This window comes from Periplaneta americana, chromosome 11, assembly GCF_040183065.1.
Source record: "Periplaneta americana isolate PAMFEO1 chromosome 11, P.americana_PAMFEO1_priV1, whole genome shotgun sequence".
Classification (NCBI taxonomy): Eukaryota; Metazoa; Arthropoda; class Insecta; order Blattodea; family Blattidae; genus Periplaneta; species Periplaneta americana.
In genome coordinates this window covers 9,535,396-9,559,475 of record NC_091127.1, presented here as the reverse complement: position 1 = coordinate 9,559,475, position 24,080 = coordinate 9,535,396, and the positions used below count along the sequence as shown (strand labels likewise).

At 33.3% G+C, this 24,080-nt stretch overlaps 1 protein-coding gene across 4 annotated transcripts in view; it reads right to left on the bottom strand.

Moving 5' to 3' along the window:
- Positions 1 to 24,080, bottom strand: part of sdk (sidekick cell adhesion molecule) — a 460,070-nt gene that overhangs the window by 21,697 nt on the left and 414,293 nt on the right. For all 4 annotated transcript variants that reach the window (XM_069838943.1, XM_069838944.1, XM_069838942.1 and 1 more), the window contains 12 exons: positions 23,450 to 23,704; positions 18,989 to 19,229; positions 18,154 to 18,305; positions 16,266 to 16,416; positions 14,786 to 14,966; positions 12,710 to 12,925; positions 11,545 to 11,741; positions 10,034 to 10,227; positions 7,852 to 8,091; positions 5,128 to 5,328; positions 3,043 to 3,184; positions 833 to 1,111 (listed from right to left, as the gene is read on the bottom strand). In XM_069838943.1, the coding sequence (XP_069695044.1) occupies positions 833 to 1,111; positions 3,043 to 3,184; positions 5,128 to 5,328; positions 7,852 to 8,091; positions 10,034 to 10,227; positions 11,545 to 11,741; positions 12,710 to 12,925; positions 14,786 to 14,966; positions 16,266 to 16,416; positions 18,154 to 18,305; positions 18,989 to 19,229; positions 23,450 to 23,704 (2,449 nt within the window). The remainder of the gene's footprint in view (positions 1 to 832; positions 1,112 to 3,042; positions 3,185 to 5,127; positions 5,329 to 7,851; positions 8,092 to 10,033; positions 10,228 to 11,544; positions 11,742 to 12,709; positions 12,926 to 14,785; positions 14,967 to 16,265; positions 16,417 to 18,153; positions 18,306 to 18,988; positions 19,230 to 23,449; positions 23,705 to 24,080) is intronic.

The following is a 24,080-nucleotide window of genomic DNA, read 5'->3' as shown; positions in this document are numbered from 1 at the left end:
CAAATAACTTCATTTCTTTTTGCTACATTGCCAGACAAAAATGGATATAATTTCTGAACTATTAAAGATACATGCATGAAATTTAGAACACACATTCTTTAGACTATTAGGAAACGTTTCTCAGTAACAGAATTTTGTTAATTGATTTCACTTTAAAAATACGTCCGTTTGCTTGCAAAAAAGGAAATCAGAAAATTGTTATTAAATTTTGTTTATTTTACAAACGTAGGGACTAATATAAAAATTCTGTTACAGACAGTTTGTAGAACATGCTTTTGCAAATACATTGCAAAAAAAAAGTTTGAATCTATCTCTAAAAACTGTTTAGATATATCAGTTTTAGTACAATCCTGCATTGGGTATATTTTTTTTCAAATTTGGGCCCCCAAATAATTTTTTTTTTTTTTCAAAATACTTATATTTGGTTGAGTTCCTACAGCTATGAGGTGTCTAGATACAAAAAATTAATATTTTACACCAAATACGAAAAAAGTTTTAAAAAATACCATCCTCTCCCCTTAAAGAAATAAGCAAGCAAGTATGGCTTAAGTAACCCAATCAATTTGAATGTCAAATTTTTCTTGTATTTTCAGTGTCTAATTCAACAAAGTGCCTAAATTGTTAATATCCAGTATCATGTGTACGTGTGTGTTTGTGTGTGTGTGAGAGAGACTGACAGACAGACAGACAGACAGGAGAGTGATGGTAAAGAATGAGAGTGACAATGAATAAAGAAGGAATAGATATGCAGCATAATTAAAAATATGTTCATATTCAATGATTTTGATTATATAATAAAAGTAAAAAGAAACTAATATAAATTTCACATTACCTTTCCTCTTGCTTTGTATGTAATAGCCGAGTATTGGACCCTTTCCGGAAGGACCATTCGTCCAGTGCATATCAATGCTGGATACAGTCTTCCTCATCATCAGATCTTTGGGTTTTGTAGGTGAGCCTTCTTGTGGACCTGTTGTTACATTTCCAGTTATAGCTGGACCATAATCGATTGTCAATGCACGCACAGAAAACGTGTATGTTACTTCTTCTTCCAAAGTCTGTATGACAAGGCTTGTACCTGTCACCTTCTGTTTCACTTGTTTGCTAAACCCTGAAAAACAATATTTCCTTTCATATATCAACATTTAATCCACAAGCTACAATTCCTCTTTATATTAATAATATATCTGAACTGTGAGCAAACACGAGCGCTGTTTTATAAATTCTAACTTTTAGATTTTTTGACAGCATACTGAATGACAAAAGCTTTTCAACCGAATAATAACAGGCATTTCCCATATTTATTCTTCATTCCAATATTAGTTTTAAAAATCCTGAATCTTAAACAATATGTCATTATTTTCAGATATTGTTCAAATATTAGCTTTTTGAACCTTAAGCAATATTTTTCATTACGTTCAGATGTCCCTCAGTATTCTCCACATAGCGACCAAATGCATATACTGTAATTAAATGTAATCAAACTCAAAACCTAACATAAGTACTTCACAATTTAACAACCATATTATAAATATTTTATAATTACTGCGCAATGTATATCAAGTTTTAATTGCTCTTAAAAGATTTTACCCATGGTTTAACATTACGAAGATACGAGTAAATAGTGTCTGTATCAGTACTCAGATGACTTCACACATTGTATCAAGTTTGTTCATTTTATCATAATGATTATTTTATCCAATGTTCAATTTTATGTAGATAATCAAGAGTAAATATGTCAGTACATGTTATTAGTGGCTTCATAATTAAACACTATAATTATGTTAATTGTGCTAACATTATATCTCTCAACCATACAATATTTTTGTACATGTGCCTTCACATAACTACCATATCATGGATAATAATCTCAACTGGGACATGCAAATCACAGAAACCTGCAGAAAAGTATATTCTATTATTCATGTGCTAAAAAGGATAAATGTTCATCTTCCCTCTTGCTTAAAAAAGTCCCTTGTGCAGACCCTTGTATTTCCCTATTTTGACTATGCTGACATTTTACTGACTGACCTTTCCAGCGACAACAAAATGAAACTTCAACGTGCTCATAATTTGTGTGTACGTTTTGTAAGCAATGTTCGTAAATATGATCATATTACCCCATCCCTGGAAGCAATAGGTTGGCTTAAACTAGATAAGAAAAGAAATTTACATTCACTTCTCTTTCTCTTCGAAATCTTGAACTCTTCTATTCCTTCGTACCTGTCGTCTCGCTTCACTTACCTTTCTTCCCACCACAATCTGAACACACGCTCTCGCCATGAAACAATACTAACAATACCATCCCATCGCACCTCCTCATACTCATCCTCTTTCACAATAGCCCTGCCAAGACTCTGGAACTCGCTACCTGCTAGCATCAGGGACTGTCGAAATAAAATTCAATTCAAACGCAAACTTACTAGGCACTTGGTCAGTAATTGAGACTCATTCAGACATGGTTTCTTGTAAATAGTTCTTTTAATCTACCACAAAATATCTCAATATCCGGTAATTTCATCACTATAGAATTTTGTTATTGTAGGTTTAATTTGTAATTTAGTAAATACAAAAATATTCTTTGTTCTTAACTTCTATGATAAAATGTCTAGCTTTCATTAATCAGGTATTCTTGTCGTACTTTAATTTTTATTGTAATTGTAATTGTAAATTTAATATTAATTGTAATCTTATTGTTCATGTTATAGTTGTAATCCCCTGGTAGAGGGGCAGAGAAGGCCTGACGGCCTTATCTCTACCAGGTTAAATAAATAAATCTAATCTAATCTAATATCTGTGTACTTCCTTTGTGTTCATATAACTACGCATCTATTCTACACCACCTGAAGATGACCTAATGAAAGATTGAAAATATTTGTGGAATAGTGTTATGTACTTATGAGCTGATAGTTATTAACCTTCACCTCACCTTAATGTTGAAAAGCTGTTGACTGATGTAACTACAGTATATAATAAATTCTTTTAAAGAAGTCAAAATACTTTTGTTCTTTAATGTTAATGCAATAAGAATAATTTACTCACGTTCATTTTGTTCAGCAGTTTCATAGCTGACAATGTAGCCAATTATTTCTCCATTGCGCTTCTTTGGTATGTCCCAGGATACTCTGAGACTACTCATTGTGATGTCCGAAAATCTCAGGTTACTTGGAGAGCCTGGTAAACCCTGCCAATTTACAAACACTTGTTTTATAGTGTCTTCAATTCGTTGTAATTTGTATAAGATAAGCATTTTCAACAAGAGAGTCATATAATTTATCAATACAAAATAATTATTTTATTACAACGGGAAAAATAAATTCAATAAAAGAGTGTCTTCATACGGATATTTTATAATTAGATCAAATGTTATTAATGTATCATACATATAATTATTCTGAATGACAACTTTTATAAATTGCAGAAAAAGTGAGTGCAGGATTAAGTAATTTTGTCATTCCTTGCTCTCTGCTTTTTCTTCCTATTTACATAATAATAAATTCGTAGTGTGAAGTCACCAAATTTAATTCTATATGCACATATACTGGAATCCTGAAATATTTAATTGATAAAACACGAAAAGAGATGATGAAAATATCAGTAACTGATTTGGCTGAAGGTCACTAAGTTCATCAACATGAAGGGTGACCTAAATTTCTTGCTCTAATTTAAAAATTACGGGAAGAGTTGTTTTTAACATTAAAATACAAAATTAACTTGCTTCAGACTTCATTATAAAATTGATATTTTAGTCATATAAAGTAAAGTCAAATATGTTTGCATTTATTTGTGTAATACAATATTTTAGGCAGAAATTATTATATACACTTTTTGAAAATATGGTACTCTAGTGATTTCAGTTTAAGGGTTAGGTACAGCTTACAGCAGTAAAATTTTGGAAATATTCAACATTTTTTTCCTCCATTACTGTATCTTGTACAATAATGAAAATTGGTATGTGTAAAACATTATCCTTCTGCTATATAAACAAAAATGTTTTTACGATTTAAAAAAATTATTTCCCCCCCCCCCAAATCCAGTTCTCTGTGCAGTGATAGAGCATTTCCCACATAATTAAAAAACTATCCAACATTCTGTGATGAAATTTCTTGTGTGTATTAATGCATGTCATATATACAACATGATGCAAGATCACTTCTCTATCTTTGATAGATTGTCTGATAAAAAATAAATTCATTTTACAAAATTGGTCAAAATCAGTATTTTCTTCTAACACAAAATAAAAAAAATATATTATTTATTAAGGAATGTAGTTGAAAGAGCATGGCATTGTAAGTATGAGTGTCAGCAATAAAATAAAAGAGAGAGAAAATGAAAAAGTTAACAAGTTTTTGAGTTATCAGGGTAATGCTTCATCACTGCACAGTGAACTACACATTTTGAATTTTGAAAGAAAAAAATATATATTTTTTTTTTAAACCGTAAAAATATTTTTTTCGTATAGCAGAAGGACAGTGTTTTATACATACCAATTTTAATTATTGTACAAGATACAGTAATGAAGGAAAACAAATGTTGAATATTTCCAAAAATTTTACTGCTGTAAGCTGTACCTAACCCCTTAATGAAATTTCGTTTTTCTGATTATCAATCACTAATAGAGTCAGTGACAACTAGTGACACTTCGTTTTGGACCATAAAGCTATGAAACTGCATTTTTTGTACATCTTAGTAGTATTTTTTTATTCCAATAAACTGGTTCACTGTAATGACAGTTCATTTACTATCTTATTTTCCTTTTCTGGATCTTATAAGATTTGAAAAAACTTGGTCTAATTTTTGTAACAAGTAAATGACGTCACTTCCATAATGTGGGGTCAGCATGACGCCATCCTCCATGCAACACAAATCAAGACATTACACTGATAATGGTCAAACATCAACACTTTAGGCGGAATTTACATGTATGATCTGGCTTTCACACTGCATTAAACTTTAGTGATTTAAACATCTTTATATCATCATTCAAAATAGTTAATTTTTGAAGGAGGAAAAGACTAATCACTTCATTCTGGTTATTACTAATTTCTTTAGTTTTCTTTATTTTAGTTCACTTTTCTCCTGCACCACTCAAGACTGTCACGTGTTTAGTAAGCAAACAACACATACCTGCAAAGTTTTAACAGTTATGGGTTTAGATCTGGGCCCATCACCAGCTGGATTAAAGGCTAGTATCTGGATGCGGTATTCAGTGAATTTATCTAGGAACACCAAGCTGTGTGAATGGTATGAAGCTGGGACTACTTCCAACTCTTCCTCAAGGTGTATATCTTCCATCTCTTGAGGAGTATCCGTCACCAGGTAGAAAATCTGCCCATTCAATGCGAACATAGACGAATGAAGAGCAATCCGTAATCAACGAAACACATCTTACTACAGTATTAATTAGTGCTATTTTCCTTCTATATATTTAGTAATGTATTATTATAATTCATAATTCAAATTATAACAGTAATAAAACAACACTAACTATAACGAAAACAACAAAAAGAAGGCATAAATATACAAACAACTGAAGGGTTCATAGTGGGCCAAGCGCCATTTACTAAAACCGTAGAAAACAAGGGTTAAAATAAAGTTATTACCATAATTCAATGGAAACATATAGCAAGTAATATAAAGTATATACATTGAAACTAAAAACTACACAGCAGAATTTTGGACCCAAAATAAACACTACCTTAATTAGAGCTTACCCTGAGCTAAGTACACTTAACACACATAGATTTAAGAAACAAATCAGATTAATTATTATTTAATTGTTTAAGCTAATTGAGTTAAAAATTGATACTCTAATATTTATGTACTTTTGTATTTTCTATTTGTATATAGACCCTATTATTACATGCTGTATTATTTTACCATTTGTTAATGTTATTGTGCTCAATGAACTCTCTTAATTTTGTGATATATTTTGTATAACTGATCTGAACTGCGCCCGAGCACGAGTTTCTGCTCTTTCGGGCTGCAATGCCTAATGTAGCTCAAGTGTAAATTATTAAATAAATAAATAAATAAACATGCAATTTCACGTGAAAAAAATGATATGTCAATCTTCATTAAACTATGGTATTCACTTAACTTTAATCCTTAATGTACAAAAACTTGCCCAGACATGTTCAAACACTTTTATCAACTCAAAATCTGTGCTTCAGTGGCTGACTATGATAATATCTTTGAAAAATATGGGAGTGTAAGAGGTCAAATGACTTTATTGTCGAATGCCTGGCATTAGAAAACAACAACAACAACAACAACATTTTTATCAAGAGCCAGAACAGGTCACATTGTCACACAATTGTACCTACACTGATTTCACAATTCTGATAATCCTACTTGTCTGTGGTGTAATAATCGTGATGAAGATCTGGAACACATTCTTCTATACTGTCCATCCATAAACCACAAAAGAAGTAAATTAAAATCATCAGTACCAGTTGCAGAAGACACAGCCCTGCAGTATACTGGGTGTTCATTTCAAAGTGTGTCATGACGTCACTGTTGTGAGTCAGCGATTTGAACGAGTTTCAGCTTTTATGTCAGAGAAGTTGCCTATTAATCAAGGCATTCAATCTGAACTTAAGAATGTGTATGGTATAACTTGAAAGTCGTAGCAACAGATGGCGGTCTGTAAAGTCTGTGTGTTACCATAACCTCTTTCGAACTGTGTTTTGCGCGGCCAAGTCGTACGCAGGGTATTTGTTATCATCGACTGCATACGGCAACATTCCACAACACAAATCAAAATGCTCCGTGTCCATGTTGACCGTCCAAGTTAATGTCAACAAATACGTAAGTAATCGTCTTAACCCTCTCCCCATATCCCGACAGTAAGAAAAAAAAACTCACTTCAGTAAGTGTTTCCAAACAGTTCACATTCTTGCCACTACTGGCGTTACCGTACGTATCGGTAAGTAATCTTCAGAATGAACGCCGTACTTGCTAGGCAACTTCTCTCGCATTTAGGTAATATGCCTGTGCGGAAGTGTAGGAAGATTGAATTCTCTAGGCTCATTGGCTAGCCACATGACGACATACAGCGAGCCATGACACACTTTGAACTGAACACCCAGTATATTTACTACACCCCAACTCTGGCTACTAGCAACAGGCATCTATAATGAACACCGATCAAAATACCCCTCATTTCTCGGGAAAAACAACAACTAAATAGACTACAGTGGACTTTATGTTGTCAGCAAACAGCTGGATACATTAAGAAGATTGACTGATTAACTTTACTCCTTGCTTTCTCCGTTTTTAATAAATGGCACTTGGCCCACTATGGCTCTGAACCCTTCAATTTTCCTCTTCATTACTGCTAATTAATAAAAAAATTAATTTACGTATTTATTACAAATAATTCGAGGGTGCTCGTGTAAAGGGGGTTAAGTCTAATTGTAAGGTATGTAAACTTCTCTCCTTTGGTACTGAACAAAACCCCTTTGTCACAAAATATGGAGCACTGATAACTGCATCAAGGATGGAAGAATGACTTAACCCCTTTAACACAAGCCAGAAGTTATCATGGAGGTTTCAAATTTTTATTTATCCCGCTTTAGCCAATTCATACTTAACCCCCTTTACACAAGCACCCGTGAATTGCGATCGGTATACAGCATAGTAATGTCTTATTATCATTATTAATAATATATTATGATAGTAAAAATAACATAATTTATGTCGTCAATATATTTAAGGTTATTTTTCATTTCGACTAAAATTCACTGAGAGCGCAGTAGATGAATTAAAACTTGTTAACCAGTGACATTAAAAGACACGTTCTAAAATAACTGCAGTTTACTTTTTATAGGTAGGTATGTTATTAATCACCTTGTAACCTAAAAGGTCGCCATTTTGTTGATTCTGTTGTGGAGGCTTCCAGTGTAGTCTGACCTCAGTAGATGAAACAGCCTCTCCCTCTACAGCTCGTGGTTCTCCTGTTGGCACAGCTTCACCCACATACACTGCAGCTGGGGGGCTGGACGGTCCTGAACCTTGAGAGTTGAATGGAACTACAACGATATCGTAGTTACAGTTCCTAGTCAGGTCCTTCAGCACCACCTGGGTAGCCTGTGCAAACAACATGCAATATGCATACCATGTCACTGTAAATGCCTTCATAAATGTTTCACTAAGTTTTATAAATAAAACAAAAATTGGTTAAAAGAAAGACATAGTTTTAGAAATATAGTATACAAACTCAGATCTGAAGTGTTCCGAGCCATAGTGGGCCAAGCGCCATTTAGTAAAAATGGAGAAAGTAAGAGTTAAAATTAAATGAATACCATAGTTTAATGAAAATTGACAAATCATTTAGTTTTAATGTGCATACTTTATATTACTTGCTATATGTTTCATTAAATTATGGTAATCATTTAATTTTAACCCTTGTTTTCTCTATTTTTAATAAATGGCGCTTGGCCCACTATGGCTCTGAACCCTTCATTTATCATCCATAGAGCAGACTATACCAGATACGATTACAAAACAAATGAAATGCTAAATAAGTATGAAGTGTAATCTAGTGATTGATTACAATTTTAACTGCCATAAAATTAATTAACACTAGCCATTATGAAAATAAAGCAGAAAACATGGCCATTTTCCTGTAAACATTAATTGAGGGGTTTGCCGGAAAAAGGGCGTATATGTCAATATGACGAATTGAGATACCTGCAATCTAAGATTTTAAAACGCACCTGAATAAAATGTTATACACGCACGCAGCTCTGTCCTGCAGGTATGTACAGTACAATCAAAACAAAATTTCGCTACTATAATTAGCGAATTATTCACTACATTTTAAACCGTTTTCCCAAAGAAGGGCGTATAGGTCTACCCGCCTTTCTTCCGGCAAAGCCCTCAATTATTACCTTATATAATTATGCCTGCAATTGAAAACTTCATCCAGTAATAGTTTATTTTAGTGCTTGTTGATACCAAGACGAATTATTTTGAGAATAATAGTATAATTTATGGAAATAAAGAAAAAAGCATTTTTTTTTTTCTGAACTTCACTTTGTATCATTTACCATTCCTATTAATTTAGGAGAAAAAAACACATACACATACAACCCAAGAACCAAAAACTCAACACAGTAGAACAATACGAAATATACAAACACACTAAAACACACCCCGATCAAATTCTCAACACACAGATCAATTTCAGTACACACACACTATTTGACTCCACTATTCAACACCTTTCAACAATCAAACGCACCCACATAACAGGCAGAGAAGTTCGAGATGACGCCGAGATCTAGTAGGCTCTGAAGATAGTGTGATGAAGCACCGAAACAGCTGTAAGCCGCACAGACTTACATAATTAACACGAGTAAGTCCACTAGTAAATCAATTACTTATAGAAAAAAACTGTTTTCAGAAATAAAAAAATAATATTAAAAGTAATAAGATAACATTACATAAATGGCTATTTTATGTGAATATGAGCGAAATTAATTAGGCCTACATACCTCTACTTATACAGTACAAATCATACATGAAGTTTGATATTGTACTTTCTATATGATGGGGAAAAATTTAGTGAGATAGCAGAAAGGAAAGAGAAGGGAAGAGAAGAGAAAGAAAAAAAAAATACAAGGGAAGAAAGAAAAAATATACAAAGAAAGCTAGAAAATAGTGTTCCAACAACAATGTCGGATTTAACAATGTGAATAAATGCAACAAAATCAGATAACAAAGCAGATAGCAGTGCCGTCAATCCAACAATAATAAAACATTTTTGGGACATTACGCCATTGTCTCGTTGTTGGTTTGACAGCACTTTTATCAGTTTTGTTGCATTTATTCACATTATTAAATCTGGCAATCTTGTTGGGACACCCTTTAGAAAAAAATAGAAGAGGAAGTAAATACAAATTTGACTATTATAACAAACCTATTATTAAAAAATTAACAAACTGGAACGTGATTCTTTACTACATTTAGAACTTGCTACAACAGCAAAGCAAAGTGTGGGACTAGAAATAGTAACAGCTGTTCTCACCTTAATGCCCATTACGTCTTCCTTGGGAGTGGCCTGCACTGCTGTGGGAAACTTTTCCGAACGATATTCAACTCGATAGCCTCCTGTTTCGTAGTCACCACTCCAATAGATCTTCTCCACCGCATCCCACTCCACCCTCACACTGGTTGTGGTGATTGGCACCACTTTCAGTCCTGTCACACTTTTGCTTGGAGCTGTAAATAATTACAATATTTACAAACAAATAAAGTTGCCACCTATCTACATAAATAATAAAATTACTGAACAAATACCTAAGTACAGTGAAATGCCAATATAACTAACTCGAGAGGGTACTGTAATTATTTTCGTTATAGTGAAATTTCATTAAACCGAAAATTGATTAAATTTGCCTACAAATTGTGTCCCATATTACGCAATAACAGATACTGTACCTGGGTTAGGTTTTAGGCCTACTGAGTATCCATATTTTATTGCAACTCAATAAGAATCGGTACCATAATGATAATTATGCACATTCGGCCTGTTTGAGCTGGGAAGGGCATGTAGCATATATGGGCGAATCCAGAAATGCATACAGAATGTTAGTTGGGAAGCCAGACAGAAGAAGACCTTTGGGGAGACCGAGACGAAGATGGGAGGATAATATTAAAATCGTTTTGAGGGAGATGGGATATGGTGGTAGGGACTGGATTAATCTTGCTCAGGATAGGGACTGATGGCGGGTTCCTTAAAAGCCATTTGTAAGTTAGTAAGAAAGTATGCATATTCGACAACTCCATAATTATTCTAGCCTAGTGATAACTCGTTTATTTTATTTTTATTTTTTTTCGAATTTATTTTAACTAATTTTTAACTGCTTATTAGGCCTAATTTCCTTAAAATAGCATTTTTTTTTTGTAGCGGATGAATTGTTATTACATTAAACTGAATAGTTCGTTACTTATACGTTCCTTAAACTGAACATTTTTAACATGTAAATTGATAGTAAAATGGCTGGGACTAAAAAATTATTTCGTTATTCTGAAAAATTCGTAATTGCAGCATTCGTAATAATGGCATTTCACTGTATTACAAAAAGTAATCAAAGAGGTGGTGAATTTAGCAGATCATTATTTTAGTAAGGGGGAATCTCTGAAATGAATATAACAAACTGTAAAATTAGCGAAAGAGACAAGCTGTGATATGGATATTGGTGTATAAAATCACTTTGCTAAGTATAACTCGATACAACCAAGTGTGCTACTTTGTCAGACAGCCAGCAGGTCTATTACAGGGAGATGATGATAAATAAAAAATGATGATGATGGGGTAATGAGGATTAGAATGGAGTCGGGTTGTAGTTATTGAAATTGGTATTATCCCAGCTTTCGCCTAGAGGGACTTGGAATGTCACGAAAAACCCAAGTCAAGATAGCCAGCCACTGGGATCGAATCTCCCGGACCTCTGAGTGAAAGGTGGGAATGATAGCCATTATATCGTCATGCTCACTACTTTCGAATTGTAACACAATAATTAACATTTACTATACCTGCAGGCAGTGTCCGTGCAACCTCAGAATCAGCGCTCCAGCCACTGGGGCCTATGTCATTGGTGGCCTGAATTTTAAACCGATAAGCTGTGAATGGTTTCAGATTAGCCACAGTGTATGACATCACCTGGGGATCAACTCGCTCTGGTACTGTTTGCCAGGGACCTGAGTTTTCTGCATACTGCACAGTGTAGTACCTACATAAAAAAAAAAAAACAAATAATTGTTTTATACATGTTAGGACACCATACCAGAAACATAGCTGCATTTTCCTAAAAGAGAAAAAAAAAAACATATCTCTCTTCTATTAAATAAAACATTTTAGTTCATTTACAAAAAATTAAAAGAAATTAAAGCTAAAAAAATACACAATACATAGAGAAATAATATTTTTATTCTTTCGTTTGTCTTTATTAATACATAGAGATCCGTGAAATTTGTGAGACATGATAACGCGAATTGTTCTCATTTTACCAATTCTTTCACATAATAAATTTGTATTAACAAAAGCCGCCCAAAATAAGGGTTCGATAGATCATAGATCGGCCTACTAATCAATTCATAAAGAATAATCATTAAAACAATTATGTGACAATTTGAAAGGAAAAAAACATTAAGATAAATGATAAGAAAACATAGGAAATCATTTACAATAAAAGTTTCTTGGGTACAAATGATTACTAATTCTTTATACTTCTTCTCACAACTCCAAGAAATGCAGATTTGAATCTCGAAATAACGAAATAACGCGAAAAAAACATAATATACTTGTTCGTTTATTCACAAAACTCATAATACGAGTACTTAATAATTCAACAATTTCCGTCTTTCTTTTTTTTTCTTTTCTTTTCTTTTTTTTTTTTTTCTTTCAATGGCACATTTTGTTCTGTTCATTAACAAATGAATGCAGCTGTGCAATAAAATCTGTATACAGTAAATTGTAAAAACTCAAAACTGATGCTTAAAATACTGCATGTACTACTCTTATCATGTTTTATATCTTAAGCCAGGATATATATAATTTTAAAATAATACCGCCAAATTGGCAAGAACACAGAAATCTTGAAATTTTAAAACAAATTTTCCTTAAAAATAAAATGACTTTCACAGGACTCTACTAATACAGTTAATCATTTTAACTGGATGACAGAAGAAACATAGCTACCTCAGAGGAGAAAATCCATCTCGACCTGGTGTCCAACTAAAAGTAATTTGTTCGCTCTGGACTTGGCTTGGACTGATTTGTGGCACAGATGGAGGCTGTGGTCGTTCTCTGTTATTTGTGGTAAATACAAGAGCATTGGCTGTCTTCCCCCAGCCTACTCGAGTCTGGGCTGTCACAGAAAACATGTAGTACTGCTCGGATTCTAATTCTGTGGCTCTGTAATGAAAACATTCAACATGCTATTATGTTCATTTCAAATATCGAAGAAAACACTTTCAGTAGATACCTGGTCATGATAATCAACGAGCAGATGGGATAGTAAATGCAGTAACAATGATACAACCAACCTTACAACCAATAATGTCATTAAAGATTATTAGGTAACATTTCAAATTTAAATTTTTATACTTAACTCAATTTTAATATTGTTTTAACATGTTTGAACAAATCCGTGTTGTTTGGGTAAAGGGAGATAAGTCATAAAAATGATTTTGGAGATAGAAAATTAAACTTCGGACCCTTATGGCAAATAATTTTCTACACAAATAAAACACATCAACTGGTAGTATTCTTTTGATTTTTGCACACTCGCTTGTATAATTTAACTTGTGTTCATCTGGAGAACAACATTCCATCAGCACAAAGAAATGACTTATCTCCCTTTACCCAAACACCACAGAAAAAACATCATGTTACTACAGTTAAGGTCCATTCACAATGAAAATTAAACATAACCGTAACATAAACACAGAAGTTTGCGCCCAGGCTACCAAATGGGATCATTCACAATGATTCACATAAGCACTGGCATAAACATTACCGTAAGACGTTAACATGAAAGTTTGCAAACTCCAAACTTTCATGCTTATGTTTACGTGATTTGCAAACAGAACAGAATCGTGGAGCACTGAAGTATACGACAGAATATGAGGAAATGGCGTCGTTGTTATGTTTCCATGGTTACCAAGTATGTTTGCTGTTATGTTTATATTCCCATCGTGAATGATCTTGATTTTACTGTAACGTTATTCTTAACGCCTTTACTTTCTTTGCACTTGTGTGTCTGACTTCGTCTCAAAAAACCAATACATACTGTGCTTTTTCTTGTGGAGTAGTCATTTTACTTAATTTTTTGTCATCAATTAGTAGTCACGTCTGACAAAAACAAAAATTATTTTAAAAACTCGGAGAGATGCTCTTTCAAATGCAAAAAGTTTCACACCGATATCCTGTTTGGTTATTTTTAAATTTAGTGCTGAAGTTGTGCGAATAATTTGTGGACACACTGTATATCTTTTACAAACAAAACAGATAAGTCAGTGACGGAACCTTTCTAATAAATATGACGCGAAACATTTGTGTATCATTTCTGGATGAATTGACTTGTATACTAAATAATAACAAAATTCTTTCAATAGTTTAGAAGCATATCTATACACAAATACATGAATGAAAGCAGATAACATGCCAAAAACCACTTTACAAAATTCGTTCAATAGTTTAGCAGACATCACTGTACACAAATGGATAATAGAAGACAAGACGATATGACAATTTTTTTTTTTTTTTTTGTATCAAGGTATAAATGATAAATTAATAATTAAATTATTATTTTCAGAAGTATGACTCTAATTTATTAAAAGCTTAGGATTACAGGAAATCTACACAATTTTCTTTGAAAATTAGTTATTAGAGAGATAGCATGTGTAGTGGCAATACTGTCAGAGCCTTTATTCTTCTGTCGCTAAAATTAAATGGAAAATATGTATACAAGAAGGAACAAATAGGACTAATAGGACTACTTCAAGCTAGTATCTTTGTAAAATGATTATTTACGAGGCATTAAAGATCCATAAATAACAAAAGAATAGTGAAGAGATTCCAATATCTGAATAGTTATTTTATATTCATTTATGCAAAATTAGCTCTATAAATCTCCTTAAACCGTACAATTACAAAATTAAGTCGTCAGATATGATTCATGGGGTTAAAGAAAATTTAAACAGTAATATAAAATTGGTAATATGTTAAAGAAGTAAATTGCTGCAAAATGTGTAAGATATTTTTTTTTCTTACCGATATGTTCTGTCTGAGGGCGGGAAATCATGTGACACATTAAGATTACTGGAAGTGTGTAAGTGGTATGTTACACGATAAGCTAATATTTCTCCATTTGGTTCTTCAGGAACATCCCATATAATGCGAGCTGTTGTAAATGATACGTCTGGAAATGATACATTTGAAGGAGCACCAGGAGCTGAAAATAAAGAATAATTCTATTTGAAAATCCTTCTTATATAATAATTATTAAGAGATAACACTTAGATATTATTTTGATCTCAAATGTCATATTAATTTAGTATTTTCTCCAACATTTACTGTATACTTAAATAATAAGTTATTATTCCCGTTATTATTGTATTTTTGTTTACCTTGTCTTTTTTGGCAACCTGCAAATTCAGGAGGTTGTTTTATAATAAACTATTAATTAAGAACAGATTCCACTCTGAAGTAGTAACAGAGTATTAAATCGGAAATATATGTATTGTTGCATTTCACATAAAAACAAAAATAATTATAGAATGAAGTACAGTACATATAGTTTCCCAGTTTCAATTATCCTCACTGCCTTAATTCATGCACAAATATTAATTATATTGGTTATAAAATTAATAGATGCAGACAATTAATATACATAAGTAAATATTACACAAAACAGAGAAAAAATATTAAAACATTATAAAGTACTGATTGTTATACCGAACTACGGCCCAAAACATTTACAAGAAACAAATATTACAGAAATTAAATTATTTCGCTCACTGACTGATTATACTACACTGGATCATCAAAGAAATGAAAACATAAGATATGAGTTAAATATTGCACTTTATAAGGATATTATGTTGAATTAAATTGAACATTTATTGATAATGGAGCCCCATCGGATTCCATTTCAAATTCATATAAACCTACTGAAAAAATGGAAAGATAATATCAGATAATTAGTTTTTATTTTCAGTCATTCACTTATCATGTTAAGATGGCAGAAGCAGATTCTGTTACATCAGGATACAATATTAATATTCATTCACAAACTTATCTGAACTCAATATGACTTTGAAAAATGGAATGTTGGCAGACTGGATAAATACTGGGAAGACAAATTTCAAATAAATCTAAAACTTCATGACGCCACAACAAATCAGTGAGTAAGATTAGGCTATGAGTGAGTTTCTTTGCTACTCTAGAAAAATTCAGTAAAACCTCTTTTGAATTTAATAAAACTAATACTAATTGTAATTTTATTGTTGATATTGTAGTTGGAATCTCCTGGTAGAGGGGCAGAGAAGGCCTGACGGCCTTATCTCTACCAGGTTAAATAAATAAATAAATACTAATACTAAATACTAAAACATAAATATCCCCATATTGCAATTCTTCACATTTTTTCGTATTTCTTTTTCTCTTCATATATATCTCAATTTAAAATGAGAGACAAGCCAATATACTGAGTAACACAAGTCGTATAATTTGACTGAAGAGATGTCTTTACCATCTTCGAAGGTTTGAACACGAACAGGGGGAGTACTAAGAGCACCATCACCCAGCCGAGTGTAAGCCAACACTTGGATGTGGTACTGCACGTACTTGCGCAGTTCAGTCAGTGTTGTGGTTTGCGTCGAGTTATTTGGAATATCTTTATACTGAAACAAAAGAATCAATTCACCAAACACTATAACATAAGAGTTTAAAACTAACGGAAACAATACATAAAAAACATTAACAATAACAATATTGACATAAATTAGTAAGAAATGAGCAGATACAGATTAATACATCTTGTACTTAACTATCACTTTGTATTCAATTAAATATAAATTAACCCGTAATTGGCGAGGTGGTGGCTGTGAGTACCCCAGCAATTTTAAGAAAAGCCTGCGCCAGGTGGAAGTGCGGAGATATATATTTTTTTCATTGCTTATTATGCTGCCTGCTTCCCTAATTTTGAAGAAAACCTAGTTAAAACTAATAAAAGTACTTGATTATATAAATTAAACATTCAGTTTGATTATCTGAGTGCTACGATACAAGTTTATAAGTTGGGGTAAATGCAATCCCCACCTCACCAGTTACATGCCTAGAAAAATACCTCACCACTTACGGGTTAAATTAGAAAAATAATATAAAATCGGAAACATGGTTATCAGTACTTGTGTATGTTCTATGAATAGAAGGAAAACATTTATCAAATATTAAATTATAAAATGAAGGAGCACAGGAATATTGCACCTCTTTAAAACAAAATGGAAAAATGATTTCTAATTTTCCTGAAAATGAAATGGGCTTGAAAAACTCAGAAGTGTTTGTTGTTGCTATTTATTTGTATTACTATGAAAAAAAGAAGAAAAAGAATATTATATATCAGTGAAATAAAGAACGTACTTTCTGTCTTTTTATATTTATGGATGATACATAATGAAAAGATATAACTTCGAACTAAACGTTAAAAGCAGATTAATGTAACGTGGAATGCAAAGTGCGTTCTTTATTTCACTGAATTCTTAAACTTTAGACATTTGAAAATATTTAGATACTATTACAATATGGCACAGTAGAAAGCTATATAAAAAAAAAAAGCTGAACAAATCCAAGTATTGGGAGGAATATTAGCCACCACGAATCTCAGAATGTCTTTGTGAAGAAACAATCAGCCAATCTCAGAGCTGGTTTCAGAAGAGTATAGAAGAATATCTTTCACTACTGTATATTATCTATCTCCTTCTAAGTTCACATCCTAGAATCTAACAGATCTGTCTTTTCTGCTTTCAAGATTGCATCTGTCTTTCAAAGATTACAGTTTAGAATAAAATACAAAACAAAGCACAGAAAGAAAAAGAAGAATAAAAAAAAGAAAGACAGAAAAAAGAAACAAAAAAGTGGAAAATAAAAAGAAGAAAAGCAGATAAAGAAAGAGAAAGTGGAGGAATAAATGGAGATAAAATGATAGAGGCCTTACATCAAAAGAGGTAAAATGCTAGTGAAAATAAATTACTAAAAGAGAAAAGATGCAAAGTGCACAATACAGTGATCAGTAACAAAATTTCTTCATTCATTCAACCTAGTTAATGGCAACAACTATTCATGAATCTATAACCTGTAGGCCTAAATTAGGAGAAACGAATTAATTATCTATTTGAGACAGATATCCAATGAATATGTTTTACGTCAGGGAAGTGAATAATAAGTATTAAATCCAGGCATATATACAGTACAGTTGCCTCTCTGCCATCTTACTGTGATTATTTTCAGTTTTGTAAAAAAAAAAAGTCTTCAGAGAAATGCAAAACATATCCCTACTCCAAAGAAAGCTGCAGCCAACAACATATTTAATTATTTTATACAAGAAAAAACATAAAAACGTCAAATTAAAACTTTCATACCTGAAATGGTAGTCTTAGATTAGATCCATAATATACTTTGTAGCCCTCTATTTGACCATTCTGATGCTCTCTAGGCACATCTCCCCACTTCACGACTATTGTTGTTGAAGAAGTTGCATTTGCTTCTACTCCCATGGGTCCGAAAGAAGGGACTGCAAATAAAGAATTTTTAGTCACATGCAAAAGTCCACTGTTAAGTTAACTTGAAAATATAAATAAAGGATTATTTTTAATTAATTTAAATACTATTATAGTCACAATCATGCCATGGTATGAAAGAAAAATTACACAACCTCGAGCGGGAATCGAACCTGCGACTTCCTGTTCTCCGGTCAGGAGCTCTACCACTGAGCTATCGAGTTCGTCTCACGCCAAAGGCTTGGAATTATCCTTTCATACTGGCGACTCTGTTATAGAGTACTGTCCATAGCGTCTGATCTAGTCAGCACTGCTTATAGGTTGAAAGAAACTTTACAAATGTAATCTTCATCTTACGATGTTTGGTGACGTATACACGTCCGTTGATGTGACATATTAATGAATTTAAATACTATTATAGTCACAATCATGCCATGGTATGAAAGAAAAATTACACAACCTCCAGCAGGAATCGAACCTGCGACTTCCTGTTCTCCGGTCAGGCGCTCTACCATTGAGCTATCGAGTTCGTCTCACGCCAAAGGCTTGGAATTATCCTTTCATACTGGCAACTCTGTTATAGAGTACTGTCCATAGCGTCTGATCTAGTCAACACTGCTTATGGGTTGAAAGAAACTTTACAAATGTAATGAAGATTATTTTTACATTTTTAATATGAGAAAGAAAGGTAGGGTACCAGATTCACGTGTCCGCTCGACAGCAATAGGGCTTGGCCTAGAACTGCCCACATCATTGTACGCCTGCGTAATGATCTCGTACTGAGCGAACTCTTCCAGATTCTCCAGAATGTGAGAATTAGCAGTATGGTCCTCTATAGTAGCACTGCGCCACTTCCCACCAGTAACAGTAGGGCCAACTTCTCGATATGAAATGTTATATCCTCGAGGATTTCCAAACCATTCCACTTGTTGCAAAGGCTGGAATTACACACAAAATATGTTCAGTGAACATTATACATGTAGGCTTACATAACACCACAAGTAAAATGTTTAACAGTCTAAGTTCCGAACAGAACTCATAGTCTACCACTCCACACATCATCTCTTTATTCTTCATCTTTCACTGTTGCTACTTCTCGTCACTGGAATTCTCTGCCGCCTGAAGTCAAGGGCTGCCAAACTTTAATTTCCTTTAAATGTAAATTAGAAAAATATCTTATGATGAGTTGCCAGACCTAATGCGTTGAAAATATTTAATGGAATGCGTTCCACTGTATTTAATTTTATTTATTTTTTTGTGTTTCTTATTATCTAAATCGTGTTTATTTATCACTTAACGCCAATATGTATCCCGCTGTGTTGTTTTTTTTTATTATCAATCTATTTTTTGTGTACATTTTATTCAATTGTCGGTTTCTGGTTTAATTATGTAAATCCTACTTAATTGTAATCTAATACTAATATGTATACTAATGTGTCTATTTTTATTTTTACTGTGCACATTTTTTTATTCAATTATCGGCTTCTGTTTTTATGTGATTCGTATTTGATTCTAACAACATTAATATGTATTTCACTATGTTTATTTTTATTTTATGAAGTAAATTTTTACGTAACTACCTATTTTGATCTCATTATGTACCTAAATTATATCCGTATGTAATTACTTAATTCCGATCCAGTTGTATGATCAACTATGTAAGCAATTTTTAATCCTGGTTGAGTGTAAGAGAAGGCCTTAACAGCCTTAACTCTGCCAGGTTAAATAAAACCATTATTATTATTATTATTTTTTTTTAATTTATCCCCATTACAGGCTATGAAGGTCCACAGGGTAGTGGGAGGTTAAGGCTCCCATCTGTACAATCAATTGGCATTAATAGCAGTAGGGATGTCAGTTCTACAGCTTTTACCCCCAAGGAAATATTCCTGGTACTCATTTCTGTTATACTCTAGTTAATAATGCGACCAAAAGGATTAGATCTATGAAGAAAGTTCATGACCCCATCGGGAATTGAATCAGTGGCCTTCCATCTTGCAGTGTTATGCCTTAATTGCTACACTACCACTAATTTAGACGTTCATATAACATTCATCCTCACCAATATTAGACACAATAGTTTCAGCCTTATAAACATCACGAATAAGCAGATTTTGCTAGGAATTATCAATCTTTGATATCATATAGTACTGCTGGTATGCTGCTAGTGTGATGAATTCTACGAGGGTCATTTCATAAGTCATGGCAACTATGTTATATCTTCCGAATAACCAAAAATGTGGTTAGTTCAGTATAAACGTTTGTAAATCTGTTTTACACTGTACGGGATACCACCACCAGATTGCGTCTGTGTGCACCTGGTAGCTAGTTGACAGCACACGCAAAAGTTAGTATGCTAGAGGCTGTATTCCAAGATGGATGTAAGTAAAGTTAAACAGCGGTCATACATGAAAATTGCAGTTCTTCGTGGCAGAAATGCTCGTCAGTGTCATTCTGAGCTACGAGAGGCATTGGGTGATAGTACATTGGAACATCCTCCCTACTCGCCTGATGTGACTTTGATCTCATTCCGCAATTGAAGAAGCCACTGCATGGGAAGCGGTTTGCAAACAGGGAGGACATTCCTAACGGTGTTTCAAAGAGAGATAGTCCACATAGACGAATCGCACACAGCCAATAGTGTTCAATGCCTGCATAATCACTGGCAAAGATGTGAGATTATTTTGAAGGGTGTTAGCTGTGAGTAATGTACTTTGTTTTCCTTTAGTGCATAATAAAACAATGACCAGCCTCATGGTCTAGTGGTCAGAGCTTCTGGCTATAGTTCATGAGGTCCCGGGTTCGATTCCCGGTTAGAGCACAGGAATTTTTCCTTAAAGGGGAGTATTCCTGTGTTCGTCCATGGTCTGGAATTTAGGTTAAGTTTAGATTTAAGACCTCTCCTGGCACCACATTATCATAATCAGCCTATCACATCATTGGGGTAATGTAACTCCGCCTTCCAGGCGCCCCAACCTCAGAAGTGGGTTACAATTAAGCCACAGCCAGGAGAGAAGACCAGAAATGTCGAAAAGACAACCTGGTGGCATTGGATAAAAAAAAATAATAATAAAACAATGATTTCTATTTACGCATCTTTCAATTTCTCTTACCCATTGCCTCCTGTACCCGGACCCAATTTCTTTGGTCGGCAGGAAAAGGCACATAAATCAAAAAGTCGATTTTTCTGTTGTACCTAATCACATAAATCTAGTATTTTTTCTAATTTTTTAAATAATAAAATTTATTTTATTTTAAATTGAAAAGGGCCTTACTTTAACCAACATACATGAATTTCATTATTATACTTATATTCAGTTAAGAGTAAATTAAAAAGAAAATCTCTCCTGAAAAATTATTCTTTTTGACTTAGGTGTCTTTTCTTGCTGACCAGAGATGGTACCAGCATTGCAAAGCACATTCCAGTGACCAACCGCATATAGTGAATTTCTATTCCTGCAGCTTTATTGGCTGACATAATATAGTTGCCATGACTTATGAAATTACCCTTGTATTTTGAAGGGGTAAAGAAGATGGAATTCAGGATTGGGATTTATTACTTGTATCCCGTTAGCACTGTGTGGATGATAGCTAACAAAGATGGCTAAATGATCCATAAGCTTCACTTGGTTTTATTATTATATTTTTTACACATCAAAGCTGTCAATAATTTCTATTCCTGTCTTCAGACATTTTCCACTTGTACACCACATGAACACAGTCTACTATATACAGTCGCGAAGCTTGAGGTGATTTTTTGCAAATCTCACGATAAAGCGCTCCAAGCGGTTAGCAACTATAAACAATAGACTGTCCACTGTCGACTTTGGATTTAGAGTGGACTGAGTCGTATTTCCATCGAGTGCTAGCTAGGTCGTTGCGTATTTCGCATTGATGCTCATGAAGAAAAATCCTAACATCTATTTCTTATTTTACTTCTAAATGCAAAAAGTGGTTAATAAACAGCAGGAGGGAAGATCTAATGACAAAGAATGAAGCATATCTTTATAATAATATAAAGTTTTGCTCTCTTCATTTCGAAAACACACAATTTATGAATGAAAACAAAAATAAATTAATCTGGAATGCAGTTCCAACTTTATTTGATGTTTCAAATAAACCTGTTCTGTTATTACCTGCAGCTGAGAAACAAAAGCTTTGCGCTAATTCTACGTCTGTATCAGCTGATTCCTTGAATAATTGTACATTTTCAGACAACTTTGGCCTACTTTTTTTTTTCAAAGGATATGTTTTTAATTATAGCTGTTAATTTTGTTGTTATTTTTATTTGTTACTTTACTAGAGACGTAGAAAAAGTAAGTCTGTTACAATAAAATTTATTGATCACGTTTTATTTCCAATTCTGGTGTGATTATTATTGCTTAACCTCATCCCACTTTGTTAACTACGTAAGCCTACACTACAAGTACCGGTACACGTAAGTTACTCCCATTAATTCATATTTCCATTATTATTGTTATTATATTATTGTTGTAAAGGGAAATGCAAATTAATATTTATTGGTTTCATAGTTCATTATTGCTATAATCTTGAATGAGTGAAGCGATTATAGTAAATTTCAGTTCGTTTTGCACAAACAAAAATAATATTAACCTATTTCTTGCAGGTATCTTCGAGTTTATGGTGGAATTTAATATACTTCATTAAAATAATAAATGAACTTTATCCATTTAATATTTCAATAATGGAAGGAAAGTGTTAATTTTTCCAAAAGAACACGACGAGAGTGTAACATATTTTGCCATCTGCTAGGAGAGATCTGTGATGATGAGGCGATAGTAGCGATCCTAGTGGTGGGCAACTACCCATGTTTGCATTTTTACTACATATTGAGCTTCGCGACTGTATATAGTAGACTGTGACATGAAGGTAAATGTACTTTGCAAAAAAGATGATGGTGGTGGTGGTTAATGGAGAGAAGTGGTGGCATTATGGTAAGAGAAATAACTAATGCCCACATAAACTTGGGCAACATGACTTTTAACCATAAAAACAGTCCATCTGGACTCGCCAGGATTTCAATTCAGATCTCTGGTGGTATAGAAAGTCAACATTCTAACCATTCGACTAATGGTGAGTTTGTATCTTTTTTAAATAAGTAAATCTTAGAGTTTTCTTCTGGCCAATGTATACTTACAATCCATCTGACTCGAAGTTCTGTAGCACTCATTGCTCGAACTGTAACATTGTAGGGTGGATGAGCTGGAGGTGCCTGAATGGTTTGGAACTCCTTAGTGGGTTCTGAAGGGACTGAGGCTCCAACAACGTTGTTTGCAATTATTCGTAGTTTGTACAACATAAAAGGAACGAGCCCTGTTACAGTTAGTGTTGTTGCATCTGGATCAGATACTTCAAACATTGGCACCCAGGTTGCATTTCTTGTAGTCTGTGCCTGAAAAAAATATAGGCCTACATATATTTGGAGGAATTTAAACATGCATCCTTACTACTTAGAGCATACATGGGCACAATTTTCGGTTACGTGAGGCACTCTATTTGAAATAGTTTGTTTACTAGGAGAGGAGACTGCAGAGTAGGATGGGAAATATAAACTGCTGTGACCTGCGTCACCTTATCGTAATCGCTAAGGCAGTCAGTGGCGAATTATTAGGAAAGCGCTTGGTTAACATGAGAGACTCGAAAACTTTTATTCAATTTGGCAAATTAATTCGGAAGCTTTAATCATAAACCTCTTTACTGTTTCTCCATAGCTGAATTGATTTAAATCACTGGCGAGAAATTGCGTAACTAGCCAATAATATTCCATC